Source organism: Lathyrus oleraceus, chromosome 4 (genome assembly GCF_024323335.1).
Source record: "Lathyrus oleraceus cultivar Zhongwan6 chromosome 4, CAAS_Psat_ZW6_1.0, whole genome shotgun sequence".
Classification (NCBI taxonomy): Eukaryota; Viridiplantae; Streptophyta; class Magnoliopsida; order Fabales; family Fabaceae; genus Lathyrus; species Lathyrus oleraceus.
Genome location: NC_066582.1, coordinates 498837059 through 498856071, shown reverse-complemented (window position 1 = coordinate 498856071; position 19013 = coordinate 498837059). Strand labels below are relative to the sequence as shown.

The window sequence follows — 19013 nt, the reverse complement described above, 5'->3', positions numbered from 1 at the left end:
TCACACATACTGGCTGAAAGAGACACAAGAAACTGACTGAAACTGACTCGGCAGGATGTCGCATCCTGGGCCTACTTAGTCTATCAGGCATAGACATCAGAGTCGAAGTAGTTCGGACTGGAGAGACAAAACATGCTCGCTAGGATATCGCATCCTATGCATACGTATCTTCTCGGACGGGAGAAGAATCAGAGCATTCGTAGCTCGGCTGACACGCACACAAACAAAACAAGACAAAGGCAAACGTGGAGCCCGACTGCCAATCGCTGGACTTATGTCAGCATCCGAACCTAAACACACGCAAAGAGGCAAACGTGGAGCCCAAATGCCAATCACTGGACTTACATTGACATCCGAACCTAAACAACACAACAGATAGATAGGGAGTCGGGGACTCAGCCTATAACTGTCAAACGCACACAAACAGACAGCAAATGCTAAGGAGTACGGGGACTCGAGCCTAGCAAAGGTCAAACAACACACACAAAAGAAAAGGGCGAACAAACAAACTAAAAGGGAGACTAGAGCTCGAGCCTAATAGTTGCCACGCAAACAAAAAGAGACGCTGAGACATCAGAAGGAACACAAAGGTTGAAAGGACAAACTAATAGGGAGACTAGAGCTCGAGCCTAATAGTTGCCAAACACACACAAAAAATGAAAAAAGGCGCCCGGAGAGATCAGCTCAATCTCCTGCCTACATACTTCATCTGGTATGAAGATCAGGGCGATGTAGTTCCCCTACGCAGGGATAAAGGACTAGCCTAACCAGATAACAGAGGGAGACACAACTCTAGGGAGACTACGACTCGAGCCTAGATGTTGTCATGCAAAATCAACCCTAAGTTATGGTTTCTAGCTAAATGGCACAAGGGCCAACCTATCCTAAGTATGGCTCACACCGGAAGCAAGCCACACACACTTAACTTGCACAGGAAGCAAGCCAAGCAAAACCTAACTTGCACAGGAAGCAAGTCTAAACTAATCCTAACTTGCACAGGAAGCAAGTCAAACAATCCTAACTTGCACAGGAAACACACGCTATACCCAAACAAGTGGCTCAAACAAGGGTTAGGTTTTAGTCAAGGGGTCATATCAACCTCAACAAACAAACCTCTGGAACTGGGTGAATGTTGCTCTTAACCTTGCCATTGAGGGGCTAAGGTGAAGCAGATGAAAGGATGAAGTGAGGATGAGACCTCACAGCTCTTATCCCTGGCCTGGGAGAGCTCAAGACAAGAATGTGTGGGTTCAGAAAGTGGGAACCCTTCTACACATTTAAACTGACTCAACTGTACAATTGTACAAGATCTTGGGTTTTTATCTGTAATGCATCAACACAGTGGTGTGAGCAAAACAGATGACACACTGAATAGTGGGGGATAGATTGCATATCCCTACCTTCCACCAATTGCCTCTTCACTTAGGAGGACTTTGACTCTATGCAAGGACAAAAGTAAACAATCACAAACATTGCCTCTTAAGGAGGACTTCAGACAGTTGCCTGGCCAAGTAACAGGCCAGGTCTTCCAGACTACATGAAGTAGAAGAGACATACCTCAATGCAAATTGCTTATACAAGCAAAGCAAAGCAAAAAGTTCACAAGGAACTAAGCAACTAAAGCACCTGAAACAGTCAAGCAGATGTTAGTGTACAACTTCAAACAAAGCAAACAGAAACAGACACCAACAGTTAATTGGGGGCACATGGATGTGTAAGGCACAAGGCTTAAGGCATGTGAGCCAAGCCACCTACAAAACAAAGAGGTTAGACAATGATACTTGAGTAAGCTCAATCAAAAGAATTGGTCTTAATGGCCATTTGATGGTCAACCTGAGAACACAAACTCAAAGGTGAGTAACAGGACCACTAGGGCAAGCCTAGGGTCAAAAGTGAATGAGAAAGTCAAAACAGCAAGGGTTAAGCATCCAAAATCATGCTCAAATAATTAGGAAACAAAACCAATTGGTTTCACATGCATATCAATCACTATCATCATTTCATGAACCATTTAGGTCAAGGTAGGGCAAACAGAAGCTCATAGAAGTCAACAGAAAGACTTAACTCAAAAACAATCTAAACATTTTCCAAAAATCACCAAATAAATCATGATCAAACCTAACACATAGCATAGTAAGCATGTCAAATTTCATCCCATTTGGACAAGTGGAAGGCAGTCAATGAAAATCAGAAAGTCAAAACCAATTTGATCATGCCCAAAGAAGTCAACCAAACATGCATCAACTTAGAAAAATCATAAGTCAAGAATGGTGTATGATAAATGAATGGGACTAAAACCATGGCAAAGATGAGGATGTCTAGTTATCTCATGCAAAATTTCATGATCATGTGATAAAGTATGAGGATTTCCCAAATGATATAGCAATGTATAGCACAAAAAGTCAAACATGGACTAGGCAGGGAAGAAAATTCACAATCAAATGGAAAACAGCCAGATTAAATCCAAGAAAATTCATACACCAACTAGACATGTAAAGGATAACTCATGCAAAAAATTGGATCATTTGGATGCAAGGAAGCATGTCAAACAAAATTGGGAAAATCCATGTTCATGTTGTGACACCAAATGTGACACATAACTTCAAAAATCATAACTCTCAATCCACAAATGATAAATGCACAAACTCTATATGGAAATGAAGATCAATGTGTCTAGTTTCACCACAAAAAATTTCAGGCTCAAAAGATATGACATGAGTATTTCACAAAAGGAATGGCACAATGTATCATTTATGCATACATATTGGGAAAACAATTATCATTTAAAATCCAGCCACTGAAAAATTAATTAAAATTCACAATAAAATACTAGACTCATTTGTGATCATGATGGAAAAAATTTCATAATTTTTGGGTGAAAATTGAAAGAGGAATTAATTGTGGAAGTTGGATGAAATTTGGAATGAACATGAACAAGATAGCATGGCAACAAGGTCAGCATGTGGTCAACGATGGCAGTCTTGTAAATAGTGCAGTCACTTAACAAAACTGCAGCGTTTTGATGGGGGAAACGAAATGTTCCCATTGGCTCTCAGCCAATGGAACAGTGCACAGCCAAAGGTTCAAATTTTCTGGTTTTGGAAAAGCCCTAGGGTTTCTAACAGTATGGCCAAGGCATTGCTCAATGTTTATCATCATCATAAAACAAAACAAACAACAGCATGGCATAGGTAATGTTCATACAGCAAGCAACCAACAGGATATAGCACAAAACATGTGTTTTTTCTGGGTTCAAGCATAACAGCAGGGGTAAACATCATCTAACTTCATCATCATGAACTCAATCAAAAATAAGCATCAAGCAAGCAGCATGGTAATAACAAGGTGCCTCATGACATAAACAACAAAACAACACCAGCATGAGGAATTCTAGGCCAGTTTATGATTCATACACAACAGCAGGGCATACATTCAACATCAATGTTCAACATTCAATCAACAACTTTCAAATAGAATAGATCATACAGCCATGGCAAACAGCACGTCCCTCATACAAACACCTCATGAACAACAAACCAACAATAATCAACCAAAATCATGGGAAATTCCGGGCAGCTCATAAGTTTGGGCAGCAGCAGCATAAATTCATCATCAAACCATAAGCAATAACATCAACAAACAAGTGTGGCCATGGAACATCAACATTAAGCAGCATCAGCTAACACCAAAACAAACATCATCATGGAAAAATTCTGGAAAAGATGTCGGGTTTCAAACAGCCATGGTTCATGCAAACAACATCAAATAAACCAGTTTCTATCAAACAATCACAACAGCATGGCATTCAGCAAGCAGTCAACAGCAACATTCATCATTATCATGTGCTCATCATAAACAACAGCAAACACAATCAAGAATTTCTGAACATGAGTTTAGAGTTTAACACAACAGCAGGACATGTGCAGCATGGCTTTCAGCATTTATTTTCATGTTATCGATCAAAATATCACCAGGTAAACAGCAACAATAATCAAACACGGCCATGGAACACTATTCTCATACAACATTTGAAAACAACTAAACAGCAGCAAACATGAGAGTTTTCTGGTGCAGGGTTAAATTCGAACAACAGCATACATTCAACATTCTCATGCAACTTGAAATTTCGAAATTGTACAGAAATCCCAATCAAGTACACCAATAGCCTCAGCATACATCAAACAACAAAAATGTGGCAAGGGTTTTCATGAAATCACACATATGTGAGCAAATCGATGGAGAATGCATTTGTACACAAAAATGAAACTCAAGATTTCTTGGCCAAAACACAACCAAATCAAGCATGCTTTAGTTCATTAGAACCAGCTCAAAAAGATCTTTCAGAAATACATCATGGCATGGCAAAAGAAGGGATTCGAAAACTTACTTAGTTTTGAAGCAACTCAAGATGCAGTGAGGTATTGATGGTACAGGCTTGAAACAGATGAAGAGAGTGCCTTAGAATGATGGATGGTGAACCTTTTTTAGCTTAAGAATGTCTAACCACATCCAACTTTCGATTTGCCATGGAAATGCTCCTAGAGAAAACAGAACTCAAGCTGCAAAACAGGTGGTGAATAATGCTTGCAAAAGGTTCTAAGTGGTGATTATGGCTTGGTGGAAACAAGGATGCTCGAAGGTTCTGAAGGGTTTTTGCAGAATTTCGTTTTTGCCCCAAAATGCAAGATGAGAGTGTGTGTGTATTTTGTATGGTGGCTTGGCTCATGACAGAAAATGAGGGGAGATATGGTGTTAGGCAAGGCAGGCTCAGTTCACCATGAGCTTTGGACAGAAGAAAAGTGAGAAAATCAAGTAACAGGGTTGGTCCTAATCAATGAGGTTTGGTTTGCTGTTAGAAGGGTGTAACATGGCAGAAAATGTGGGACATATTGCCTCGAGTCAAGGCCAGGTCTGGTTCCTCTTGGAAGTTTTCTTGACAGAAAATTTGAAATACCAAGATGTGGTCTTCAGCACCAGGTTTTTCTGCTGTGTTGTGGCTGCAGCACTGGTTTCATTTTGATGGATGGATATTGTTTTTTTGAATAAATGCTAAAGGATGCAGTTTTTAGAAGAGGGATGAAGTTGGTTGGTTGTGTAGGTTGGCAAGGCAGTGATGGATCTATTGCTGTTTCATGACAGAAAACAGGATGGTGGACTGCTGCTAGGTTGTTGTGACAGGTTTTTAGAGGAATGGCCAAGTGAAGTTCAAATGCAAGTGGCAAGGTGTGATTTGGGAGGGTGTGACTGGTTTTGAAAGTGTGGTTTTTTAGAGGAATGAATGATGTGTGCAGTTGGCCATTTTGGTTGCAAGGCAAGCAATGTAGGGCTCAGGCAACTTTGGTTTTGGACAGGTTTTTGGAGTTTGGCCAAAGGTTGTGTTCTTTTTGTTGTAGCAGATTTTGGCAAGGTTGGTCTATGGCAGGTTTTGAGATGCAAAACAAGGGTGCTGCTGGCAGTTTTTCTTATGACAGGAGCATGGTGTTTTTCATTTGCTATTCCATGTTGCCTTTGGTTTGGCAAGGTCTCTGCTCTTGCTCTTGGTTTTTTAATCAGAATGCCTTTTTTTTCTATTTGCTTTGGCCAGATGGTTTTTTGTGATGCCCCCCCCCCCAAATTGCTGCTACTGTCTTCAAAAGGACATAAGATACATCCCCTAAAAAAACTGCTGTTGACTGTTCTTTGTGGTGGCAAGGCAATCCTTTTTCACGGTGGAGTTTGACAGAAGATTTTCTTAAATGCCAAAGCAAAGTGGATGGATTTTGGGTGAAAAGAATGGTTCCTACTGTGCTGCTACTGCAGAAAAAGAAAAATCATCAAAGCTGTCATGGTCATGGTACAAGTATGGTTGTGGAAGCATGGTGAACACATGTACTTTTGCCCAATTTTTAGCAACTAAGCATGGCCTTCTATTGTTGTTGGTTTAGGCTGCAAGATTGGGTCTCAAATGACAGAAAAAATGAGGTTTTAATTTCTGTTTGGAAGTACAAAGTGTGGTATGGTGGATAGCATGGATAGTCATGGTGAATTTGTACCTTTCTTACAATTCAAGCAAACCAAGCAATGGCCTTATGTACTGCATATTTTGACTTTGCAAACACATTCTAAATGACATTTATGAGCTGTTACAATTGGCCAAATGTTGAAAAAATGTTTAAATCAAAAAGTCAACTCTTGGTCAAACTTTCATTTAAATGAAAAAGGTCAAAATATGCCATTTTGATTGGTGAAGTTTTGGCTCATGAAATTTATATTTTTGGAAAGAGGGGATCAAATGTGACTTGTAGGAAAAAACCCCACCAAAATTGGCCAAACGGTTTGAGAGATATGGCCCTTTGAAGTTCAAGATTTTCTGAAATCGATTCGATCATAACTTGCCAACCACACATGGGAATTGAGAGTTCTAGGACTTTTTGGAAATGGGAGAACAAGATCTTCAACTTTCATGTTGGGAAAAAATTCATTTGAGGCTTGTATCGTGATGTAAGTTTGAGGATCAAAACTTTCCATTTTTAGTAAGTTTCAGTTACAGGCCCAGTTTCCATTTTGGGAAATTCATGATCTGGCTTCAAATTCTTCCATGATGGTGTTTGGCATGATATATGATGACTATTTGGACATGAATGAACTCTCACAAACCAATTCCAATCATCCAATCATTGATTAAATGGATAGTTGACCAACAGTTGACTTTTAGGGTTTCTGACTGATTATGCATTGACTGATGACTTCAAAACCCTAATTCCTTGAGAACTTGACTTCAAATGATGTCCCAAGTTGTATGAACTCTTGATTATTGATCATGGTGCCCAAATTCCACAAGAATGACCACCATCCACTGCTTTGACTGACAGTTGACTTTTTTAGGGTTTTTGACTGTCTGGGCATGAACTGCTGACCTCTGAGCCCTTAACCCTTGACCAAAATACTTCAAATAGACCTCCAAGCCATGTGAACTTGTTGGACAAACCCCAAGGCCTTGATTCAATGAGAAATTCTTTTACTTGCTTGGTTGACTGATCAGGAGATTAGTTTGACCTGATTCTTGATTGCTTGCTCTTGAGGCAACAGAGGGACAATGCAAATGCTATGCAATGGACCATGATATGCTATGACCTAGTATGAAAATGTATGTATAATGGTAGGTGCAAATTTGAGGTGCTACAGATGGCAATGATGATGGGTGTCAGTGAAAAATGACAATGATGTTAGAGATATGATGTCTGCACCAGATGATATTGTTTTGATTGTTGTAATCTCTTTGTTGTGGTGTTAAGTCTTTTTAGTTGTTATTTAAGTTGTTTTTGTAGGCGTGTATATGTTTGTGTGTTGTTGTTTTAGGGGTATTTATGTTCGTTTTGTTGTAATCAAAAGTCGTTATGTATATTAAATTCCAAGGTTGCAAAAAATTTAACAATATAATAAATTATCATGTAGAGCCTATTCCAATATTTTTGTGTGTGTCATATATCACACAACTTTACCAATTTGTAGTCTTTTCCATTTCAGTTCTTGTATGTGTGTTGTTAGGCGACCCTTTTTCTTCTTTATCATATTTTCGCTGGGCCAAATAACATCTCTTTGATATGCAAGTCAATATTCCTCTTTTACTACTTCTAAGAAGCTATTGTTGTATATACTGAATATGTGTACGACTTTGTAAACGGCGGATAGATGCTTTGAAGCGTCCTGATGAACACTTGAACATGCCGCAATAACATGAAAACAAGACATACAAATGGCTCGAAAATTTCCGCACATGCACAAACCTTGATGTAGTTCGATCTAGGGGTGTGCAAAAATATGTTAACCAAACTATATTACTAAACTGAATTACACTGCATTAGAAAATAACTGAACAACTTCAATGATTAATGAACTAAACCATTAAGTCAAACAATTTTAATTCAGTTTAAAACCGATTCAAAAGCAGTTTTTTTTTATAAACCGCTTTAATTATACAAATAAGTGTTTTTATAAAGAGAAGAAGAATTATTTAGAGTGAAAAAAAAAATAGAAGTTAAAAAATATTTGTAATTATGAAAAATAAAAAATATTTTATTGAAAATTAAAATAAAATTATAAAAAAAAAGTATAGTTTTTTAGAAAAACAAAAATATTTTGTATTTCATAAAATAAAAAATATTTATTTTCTGAAAATAAAATTCTTTATTCATTAAAAAATATAATTTAATTTGAAATAAAAAAATATTTTTTCAGAAAAATAAAAATAATTGTTTTTTGAAATAAGAAAGTTCTGGAAAAATATTTTTCTTTTCGAAAAATAAAAATATTGGAATAAAAAAAAATTGTAGTGAAATTTTTTCCCCTAATTTTAAAATTTATTATTCTGAAACTTTTTATTGAAATTTTTATTTTTTCAAAAAAATTTATTCTGAATTTTTTTCCCGAAAAAAGTAAAATTACTTTTTTTGTCCAAAATTTCAAAAAAAAATATTCTGATTTTTTTTCAGAAAAATAAAAAATTTAATTTTTTCTATAAAGAAAAGAATTCTTTTTTTTTAATTTAAAATTAGTTATTTTTTTATAAAATTAAAAAATTAATATTAAAAGAGTTCAAATTATAAAATTGATTTATAATTGCAAACTAATTATAAATTAGTTTTAAACTGAATTGAAACCATTTTAAAACTGCATTCTTATTGAAATGATTATTATAAACTTGACTGAATTATAAATATGGTTTGGTTCAATACAGTTCATGAACCATGAACACCCCTAGATCTGATAGTACCACTAACATAGGCAAACCACCCTAACATCTCAACACCAAAACATCTAACAAATATATGGCTATCAAACATCACAAGAATCATTTCTTCCTTTCACCAGAGAATCATTCACACCAATTTCGCTACTCAGTCGATCGAGTCACTCACCAATAACCCCATCAACCCAAACAACAAAACTCAACTACAACAACATGGGCAACGAACTCATTTACGGCAGCACACTAATGCATACACAAGACTACGTAAAATTACAAGAACTTATCAAGGAATTTGATGATGGTGATGTTCTAGGGAACTCATATCAAACACTTGGGGTGTGGAACCGATGACATGTTCAATCAAACGGATTATCGTCGTTAGTGTAAAAATATTCTCGTATATAATCCTATTTAAATTAAATATTAATAATTTTATCCGATTTTTTTATTAATTAATTTTATTAAAAAGATATTCAATAAATAAGAGTCATGAATTTGCGACCTTGTAGGTGGTCATCAATTCAATTGGTTACATATATGATATCCAATTAGATTAACTAGACCTCTTATTTGACATGTACTCTATGCTACAATTTTTTTTGAAACATGTATACTTCAAAAATTAATGGGAAAAATCTTTATTTAAATTTTTTTGTTGAAATGTTATTTAAAAAAAATCAGTAATAAGCTGTATAATTGATTGTGTCTAAAACTTGTACAAGAAGTATCTATAGTACAAAATGTGTAATTAGCCACGTTTTACACATGTATTAACTTCACAAATTGATCTTATGAAATCAGGGATCACACATATATTGGATTAGGATCTTCTTTCATTCTTAAATTGTAAGAATTAGCTTCCAACCATTCTTATGAAAACAGGGATCACACAAGTATTAACTTCCAACCATTCTTAAATTGATCTTATGAAAAATGACTTGCCATACATATATATAGATACTCAAGTCATTGTAGATGATTTCCCGAAACAGAAAATCCTTCCAAATCTTTTTCAATCTACATGTTAATCTGAGTTGAATAAAGCACGTGACAACCAAATATCAATAATCTAGTTCAAACATTTTTTACCATAAACACGTCCTAACCAATTTCATTTAAACTCTATGAATATATAGCACCACAATTTATTATGGACCCCAGAAAAACATCACACATTGATAACATCTAAGGACCCACATTACAAGAACAGCATTCTATGCAAAAAATAAACGGAACCACAAAGTTATTGTAGAAATCATTACGGAATCTAAAGTATTTCACGGTCCCTATTAACTCAAGCAAACTCATGTATTCTTTCTGAAAGCAACTCAATACAATATGCTAAAAAAAACAAGCCAATTAAATCGCTTTAAAAACACAATAGTCTTATTTCAGATTTTATTGAATAAACAGATGAAATAAAGCAACAACACAAACTTCAATTTATTATTACTTTCAACACTAATTACTGAACAACCACAAGCGAAGCACCGCCACCGCCAACAGCTGCAGTGTTGTTCTCATCATCACGATCAGCCTTGGGAACAGTTACGACAAGCATGCCGTCGACCACCACGGCGGTGGTGAGCTCCGGGATGACAGACTCAGGGAGACGAAACCTCCAGATATCAGGATGAAGATCATCCAATGAAAAGTGAAGTGACTGACTTGCCCTCACAACAATTCTGGTAACACCTGGATGGATATGAAGCGCGTGAGTCTCCACGTGACCGAGTGAAGAGTCGGTAACCGCCATGAAACGGAAACAGTTAGGTGATTCTTCAACCGCCACGTCAGCATCAGAGCGTAACGGAAGCTGAAGAATCCTGCTGAAGACGTGAGGGAGACGCCTCAGTTTGTTGTTGGAGAAAGCAGAGAGAACAAGTGTCTCTGCTTGAGAGAGAGGATTCATCGTCATCATGTCGTATTGGATGCTTATGTTCCATTTTCTACTACAATTCATTGCTCTTCAAACACTTCAACTTTGATCACAATTTTATTCTCTTCTCTCTTACTCTCTCTGTTATGTAACTTGATTATATGAAAATGAATATATGTATGGTCTAAAATCAAAGTAAAAAAATGAGTAACAAAACTTTTTTTATTGTTTATTTGGCAATATTATGTATAAAATAAAGAATACTTTTTATTTGGTCAAAAAGAAAAAAGGTTTACATTTATTAACATATGCTTCTCTTTGTGCACGGATTAGAGATACAATTTAAATCAAAATTGGTTATTATATACTCCTATATTGACCGGGGTGTAATTTTTTTTTCTTTTTTTCTTATTAAAAAATAAAAGCATTATAAGTTCCATTGAAATATCATTTTTTTTCCTCTTTCGTCTTTTCATTTTCTTAGTTTGTCTAGTTGTTTATCATTACTTTTAGACCAATCAAAGTGATAATGTAATTGGTTTTATTTTATTTGAATATTTAACTAGCATTTTTCTCTATTTTTCAATATAAATAAAAATTGTTTTTATTTATTTATTAATTAATAATGTACTTAGACTATATATATACTAGATACGTGAATTATTCAAAAAAAGTTAAAATATGATTTTACTATATTTGAATACTAAAATAGTCATTTTCTCTATCTTTTATTATAAATAAAAATTGTTTTTTTTAAGTTATTAAATAATAGATGTACTTAGAATATATATTTATATATATATATATATATATATATATATATATATATATATATATATATATATATATATATATATATATATATATATATAAAGAGAGAGAGGTGTGAAACATTCAATAAATTTCAAATATAGCTTTGCTCTATTTGAATATTAAAATAGTTATTTTTCTCTATCTTTTATTATAAATAAAAAATATTTTTTAAAATTTATTAAATATAAATGTATTTAGACTATATACACACACACACACACGTGAATTACACAAAAAATTTAAAATATAATTTGCTTTTAAAAGAATAGAGAAAATACATTTTTTAATAAAATTATGGATTCGATTATTTAAACTTTTTAAATGATTTTATAATATTATATTTATTAACTAAAATTTATAAAATATTTTGAAAAAAAAATTTAAATAATTTTTAAATATTTTATATATTTATAGTGACTTTTTTAAATATAAAAAAATCACTTAAATTTAAATTTGTTTTGAATAATATTTTATAAAAGTAAATTTTGAGATTTTATATTTTTGATGAGTAATGTCATTTTTTTTAGCAAAAAGGTGGTCAAATATATTAAGCAGAAACAATTACAAGTGGATGAGGAGTGTTTTTGAAGGTGTGTTTTGTAGCATCCAAACCCCAAAACGTATACAACAAGCATTATATGCTAATTAAAGTGTTTGTTCTCAAAATATTCAACAAAATCATGTTTGTTCTCAACTTCAAAATAACGTCATAAAAACTCCTCAAGAACATTAATTCGAATTCGACAATTAAAACAAGCGTCTCAGCCCTGATGTTAAACAACGAAACAAAATGGAAATAACTTCAAAGCTATCTTCCACTCACAACAGCAACTTCTAATCCTAATTATCTGTAAGATGTCCATAGTGGACAACATCAAAGTAAAGGGGGTGAGAATTTACATCAATAAATTAACGGTATAAACTACAATGTAGAATTCAAACATCTATTCATACAACAACAACCACACAACATCATTCTCACACTCAATCCACCAACATGCACAAACAATCACATGTTCATTACTTAAACTATGCAATGAGACTCATAATCTCAACTAGACTCATATGAATGTGGTATCATATCATCATCAATTGGTTCACTCATAAACCAGATTAACCCTACTCAGATTCGAGACAAGTCACCAATACATCTTACTCGGATTATAACTTTCCTCTTTCATCAACAACAACGGTATAATGAATGCATGTCACAACACGTCGATGCAATATTAACATAATGTTTTAACTCCCCTTCCGACAATAAATAAAACACGCATTTATTCAACGATAATAATTCTCCAACCGAATCATCATCCCTCAATAACATAATCGCACTTTAGCAACATAATCATGCTCATACAAAAGTATATCATCATCATAATTCACTGAAATCATCATAACATCACCATCTTGTATGCATATATCCATCATTCATCAACAAGTCATTTATTCGATTAAAATCATGTTTAATTATTAAATCATGTCAACCATCGTTTAAAACAACATCTGACAAAACATAACAATGCCCACAACGTTTACAAAAATTCAAAAACTCGAAATATGAACTTTATCATCATCAAACAAGCATTTGCACTCACCGCAGACCCATGACGGGTTACCTGTCACATTAGTGACGCCCATCACCAACTTCAAACATCCATATCGTCATTCAACTGATGATCGGCTTGAAAGACAAGTCTGGTTAGCATGACGGGTTATCCGTCACGGTGGTGACGCCCATCAGCGCTCTGAAGGTTGCGTAATTCGTCTACTTCATGGAGTTCAAAGCAGAACTCCAATTTTTCATTCTCAACATCCAAAATCACTCTAAATACACCACCCACACATTATAACACATTCAAACAGATTAATTCAACAGTTTTAACATATTTAATCACTTAATCCCATAATACAATGTTCATCGCAAAAGCTTCAAACCCCAATAATAGGGAACATATCGCAACAACATCAAAATAAAAATTCATACATAACCCAACGCACAAATTTAATGTTAATGACAACATAAACATCAATTCAGTCACCAAAAAAATAGAATTTTATCAAAACCCAAAGAACCCTAGTGGAGGTAAAGGACTCCTCCATTCTATCCCTCATGCATATACTCATTATTAAATCAATTCTCCCCATTTACCTGGTTTTCCTAGTAACAACTGAAAAATTCTGATCTTTGATTGTTCTCCCCCTCTCTCCAAAACTCTAACTTTCTACCTCATTTGTGCCTATAACCCTCTTTTCACGTATCGATAGAAAAACCCCTAAATCTATATTATCTCTTAACCTTATATAATTAGGGTAATCTAGTCATAATTATAATTTTCTCTCTTACTAACAATTACTCTTATTTCTTCCTCCCCTCTATTTCTCTTAATTCACAAATTGAACCCAAACTCTTAAAATTCTTATTTTAATTAAATAAATCCAATAAAATAGTATTATTTTAATTATTAAAATAAATTCCAATTATTCTAAATAACTTCACTAATTTCTACTTACTCTCTACACCCCCACACACCCCAAATTAATTCAATTATCTCACATAATAATTAAATTAAAATACAAATAAATCAATTAAAATGATAACTCAAAATTTGGGGTGTTACATGTTTCTTCAAACTTATTGAAAAATATGTTTGCAAGGTTGTCCTTCGGTTCTTCAAATATGGTTGAATTCTTAATTTTAATGTCAACACTATCATCCTTTTGCCTAGGTCCAAGGATGCAGACACAATGGATAAATTCTTACATATAGCCTTCGCTAACTTCAAATTCAAAATCATTTATAAGATTTTAGTAGATAGATTAGCTCAAATCATGTCAAACTTAGTCTCAAAGGAGCAAAGAGGTTTCATTCGTAATAGCAAAATAAGAGATTGATTTGTCTTGTCTTTGAAGCAATCAACCTTTGGTACAATCAAACTTTTGGCGGTAATCGTTTCCTTAAGATGGACATAACCAAATCTTTCTACCTTTTAAGTTGGAACTTCCTTCTTCATGTTCCCGAGAAGTTTGATTTTTGTCTAAATTTTTGTCTTTACATCAGATCTATTATTTCCTCAACTTCTCTCTCAGTTGCCATTAATGGAGCTCACCATGGTTACTTTAACTGCTCTAAGGGAGTTAGATAAGATGATCCCTTATCACCCCTTCTCTTTTGCTTGGTTGAAGAATTTCTTAGTAGGAGCATTACCAAACAATGATGAAATTTTAAAGTTAATGAAAGAAAATAGGGGCACTTTTCTTTCTTCTAATGTGTTATATGTATATGACATCCCCATCTTTTGCACTGGTAAGTTGTCAAGTATTCATGCCCTAACCAATCTTTTCACCATTTACTCTCAAGTATTTGATCAGGTTTTCAATTCAATCAAATTCTCTATTTTTTCAGGCCTAATATCCACTAGAGGGTTGAGCACATAATTGACCTTACAAGTTTCACTAGGTTTTTTTACCTTTTATTTACATGAGTGTTCTCATCTTCAAGGGTAGGATAAAAACCTCTTATTTCAGCTTTTAACACACAAAATTACATCCAAGTTGTCTTTTTGGAAAGACTTTCTCCTTTCAATGGTAAGCAAATCAATGTTGATCAAATCCATTATTCATCGTCATCATGTCATATTGGATGCTTATGTTCCATTTTCTACTACAATTCATTGCCCCTTATTTGAAAATAAAATATAAATTTGCTCCATTTTGAAAAAAATGTCTCAGTGTGCCCTAATTGATTTAGAGGCTCGACCATTTATTAGCCGACGGTACACTGTGTTTTTTTTATGTGTATCCTCGGTCATTCATTGGATTAGGGTATGAAATTTTTTTTTGTTATTTTAATATTTTTAATTAGTTTTTTGATTAATATAATTATAATTTTAATATTTTATTAATAAAATAATTATTATTATTTTGGTTTTTAAGATTATAATTATTTTTTAAGATAATATTGTAAAATTAATGTCTCATTTTTAAAAATTTATCTCATTCTATTAACGTTATAATGAGATTATAATTATTTTAAATTTAATGTTATCTCAATCTTTTAATCTATCTCATTCTTTTAATAATTATAATGAGATTAATATTTTATCTCATTCTTTTAACTTATCTCATTCTTTTTATTTTTGAAGATTATAATTATTTTTTAAGATTTCATAATTATTTTTTAAGATTTTATAAATATTAATAAAATTTAATCTTATAGTATATAAATCTATCTCATTCTTCTTCTTTTAGTTTAATAATAAGAGTATAATTATATATAGAAAAAATTTATAACATTAAATTTTATAATATAACATTAAACTAAACCAGAAAAGGAAAAAGAATGAGATAGATTTTTATAATATAACATTAAATTTTATTAATATTTATAAAATCTTTAATAATTATAAAATCTTAAAAAATAATTATAATCTTCAAAAATAAAAAGAATGAGATAAATTAAAAGAATGAGAGAAAACATTAATCTCATTATAATTATTAAAAGAATGAGATACATTAAAAGATTGAGATAACATTAAATTTTAAAATAATTATAATCTCATTATAACATTGAAAGAAAGAGATAGATTTTTAAGAATGAGACATAAATTTTACAAATATAATATTACAAAATAATTATAATCTTAAAAATTAAAAAATATGATTTTATTAATAAAATATTAAAGTTATAATTATATTAATTTAAAAACTAATTAAAAATATTAAAGCAAAAATATATTTAAAAAATTAAAAAATTCAAACCCTAATCCAATAAATATTCAAGAATACACATTAATAAAACTTATTGTACCTCGGCCAATAATTGGTCGAGCCTCCTAATCAATTGGGGGTAATACTAGGATATTTTTTCAAAATGGGATAAATTCATATTTTATTTTTAAATAAAGGGTAAGGCTCTTAAAAAGTCTCAACTTTGATCACAATTTTATTCTTTCTATGATGTTCTCTTCTCGGTTATTCTATGATATGTAACTTGATTAAATGAAAATGAATATATGTACGGTCTAAAATCAAAATAAAAATGGGTAACAAAACTTTTTTTATTATTTATTTGGCAATATTATATATAAAATAAATAATAGATTTGTGTGGTAAAAAAGAATACTCCCTCCATACCAATTTATAAAAAAAAAAAAAATACTCATTTTTCTTGTAACAAATTATTAGAAAAAAACATCAAATTTATTTCATTTAACCATTTCACTCTTAAAAAATCATCTTTTCCAAAGTAAAATTAAATACAAATTACATTTAATTTGACTTCTCTCTCATTTTCTCTATAAACAACAACCAATCAAAATTATTTTTACATCTTTCCATAAAATATATTTCAAAAAAAGAATGAAAAACTTAAACTTTCTTAATAAATGTGAAATATTCATTTTTTTACTTATAAATTGGTACGGAGTAGTATCTTTTTAGTATGGGTGATGCTAACATGTGCCCTAGGGACATAAGTTAAGAAACTCACTTATAGAAAGTTTATCTTGGAAAAAATAATTAAAAAATTAATTATATATTTTTATTAAAATTAATACACAGTTTCCAAGGTAATATTTTTTTATTGATTCTTAACTTGTGCTCCTAGGACACAAGTTAGCATTATTAGAGATAGAATTTAGGCTTAAATTATAAGTTGGCGTGATTTTCAATATGGTATTTAAATATTCTTTGTTTGAAAATAACTTTTGAAAATTAAATATCTTCATATTTCCTAGGGATTTCAAATTTGTAGATTTTTTGTGGATTTTTTTTTCATTTTTCTATTAATTTTTATTTGACGTACCAAAATCAAAATGATTTCTTAGTTTGTCTAGTTGTTTATCATCACTTTTAGACCAATCAAAGTGATAATGTAACTGGTTTTATTTAAAAGTTGTTTATTTGAATATTTAAATAGTCATTTTTCTCTATTTTCTATTATAAAAAAAATGTTAATTTTTTTAAAAATAAATGTACTTTGATATTAAAATAATCATTTTCCTCTATTTTTCATTACAAATAAAAAATGGTTTTTTTATAAATATATTTAATGATAGATGTACTTAGACTATATATACTGAATTGTTCAATAAATTTAAAATATATACTTTTCTGTATTTAAATATTAAAATAGCCATTATTTCCTCTATTTTCATTATAAATAAAAAATTATTTTTATTAAATAATAGATGTATTTTGATTATATATATATATATATATATATATATATATATATATATATATATATATATATATATATATATATATATATATAGATAGATAGATATATGCACGTGAATTGTTAAATAAATTTAAAATATGATTTTTCTCTATTTGAATATTGAAATAGTCATTTTCCTCTATTTTTCGTTATAAATAAAAATTGTTATTATTCAATAAGTTTAAAATATGATTATGTTCATAAAAGAATAAAGAGAGGAAATATATTATTTATGAAACTTCGGACTTGTTTATTTAATTTTTTTTTAATAACTCTATAATACTATTAATAGTATACTTTTAGCAAAAATTTATAAAATATTTATAAAAATAAGTTTAAACTTTTTTAGATATTTTATTCATTTAGTATGACCTTTTTAAATATAAAAAAATCACTTCAATTCAATTGTTTTTGAATAATTATTTATAAAATTTTATTTTGAGATTTTATTTTTTAAAGAATAATGTAACTTTTTTAGCAAAAATGTGGTCAAACATTAAACAAAAAGAATTACAAGTGGCCGAAGGGTGTTTTTGATGATGTGTTTTTTCAAACCTATTGAAAAATCATTGAAAAAAAATGTCTACATGGTTGTTATGGTTAGATTCTTTTTAATTTTAATTTCAATTCCATCGCCCTTATGCCTAAGTCCAAGGATGTAGATTTAATGGATAAATTCTATCGGTTAATGGCGCAAATAATTAAGGCTCAATCCATCTTAAATCTATCTCATTTGGTGTAATGTATAAGACAGTTTGTGCGTTAAGACCAAGATAGAATCTATGAACTTCATTTTTTCATAATACTCATCTTTAATCTTGAACTAACTTGGACGTTGAGTCAAGGAGATCTGAGTCACCGTCCAAGATCATCAGTTTTCCAATTGTCCTTATGCCTACATGATTGTCCTTCAGCTCTTCAAATATGGTTAGATTCTTCTAAATTTTAATGTCAACTCCATTGTCCTTATGCCTAAGTCCAAGGATGTAGATTCAATGGATAAATTATGTTTTTGGTCGGTTAATGGTCTAAATGACTAAGGCTTAATCCATCTCAAATCTGCTTCATTTGGGCTAATGTATAAGATGGTTCGCGCGCTAAGAGCAAGATAGAATCCATGATCTTCATTTTTTCATAATACTCGTCTTTAATCTTGAATTGACTTGGGCATTGTAATGAAAGATATTTGAGCCACCGTCCAAGATCATCAGTTTTCCAATTGCATCAATTCATGGTGTCCGAACGGAATAATGGCGCCGTTTGTGGGTATCAAGGTCTAATTCCCGCTAATTTTCATCTTTAAGTCAATCTTGATCTAAAATCATATCAGTAACTGCAAAAGGAGAAGCGGAGATGGTAAGTCCAATGGT

The 19013-nt window shown here is 31.6% G+C and overlaps 1 protein-coding gene across 1 annotated transcript; it reads right to left on the bottom strand.

Annotated features, from left to right (window-relative positions):
* Window positions 1-10017: 10017 nt before the first annotated feature.
* Window positions 10018-10907, bottom strand: LOC127076803 (uncharacterized). The gene has a single exon (XM_051018593.1). It carries the CDS (start codon window positions 10689-10691, stop codon window positions 10194-10196), a length of 498 nt encoding a protein of 165 aa, XP_050874550.1. The 5' UTR covers window positions 10692-10907; the 3' UTR covers window positions 10018-10193.
* Between the last annotated feature and the right edge of the window lie 8106 nt (window positions 10908-19013).

Bases quoted from the DNA above. Each gene is read 5' to 3' on its own strand.
- LOC127076803 (XM_051018593.1), bottom strand. From the start codon at position 10,691: ATGAATTGTAGTAGAAAATGGAACATAAGCATCCAATACGACATGATG.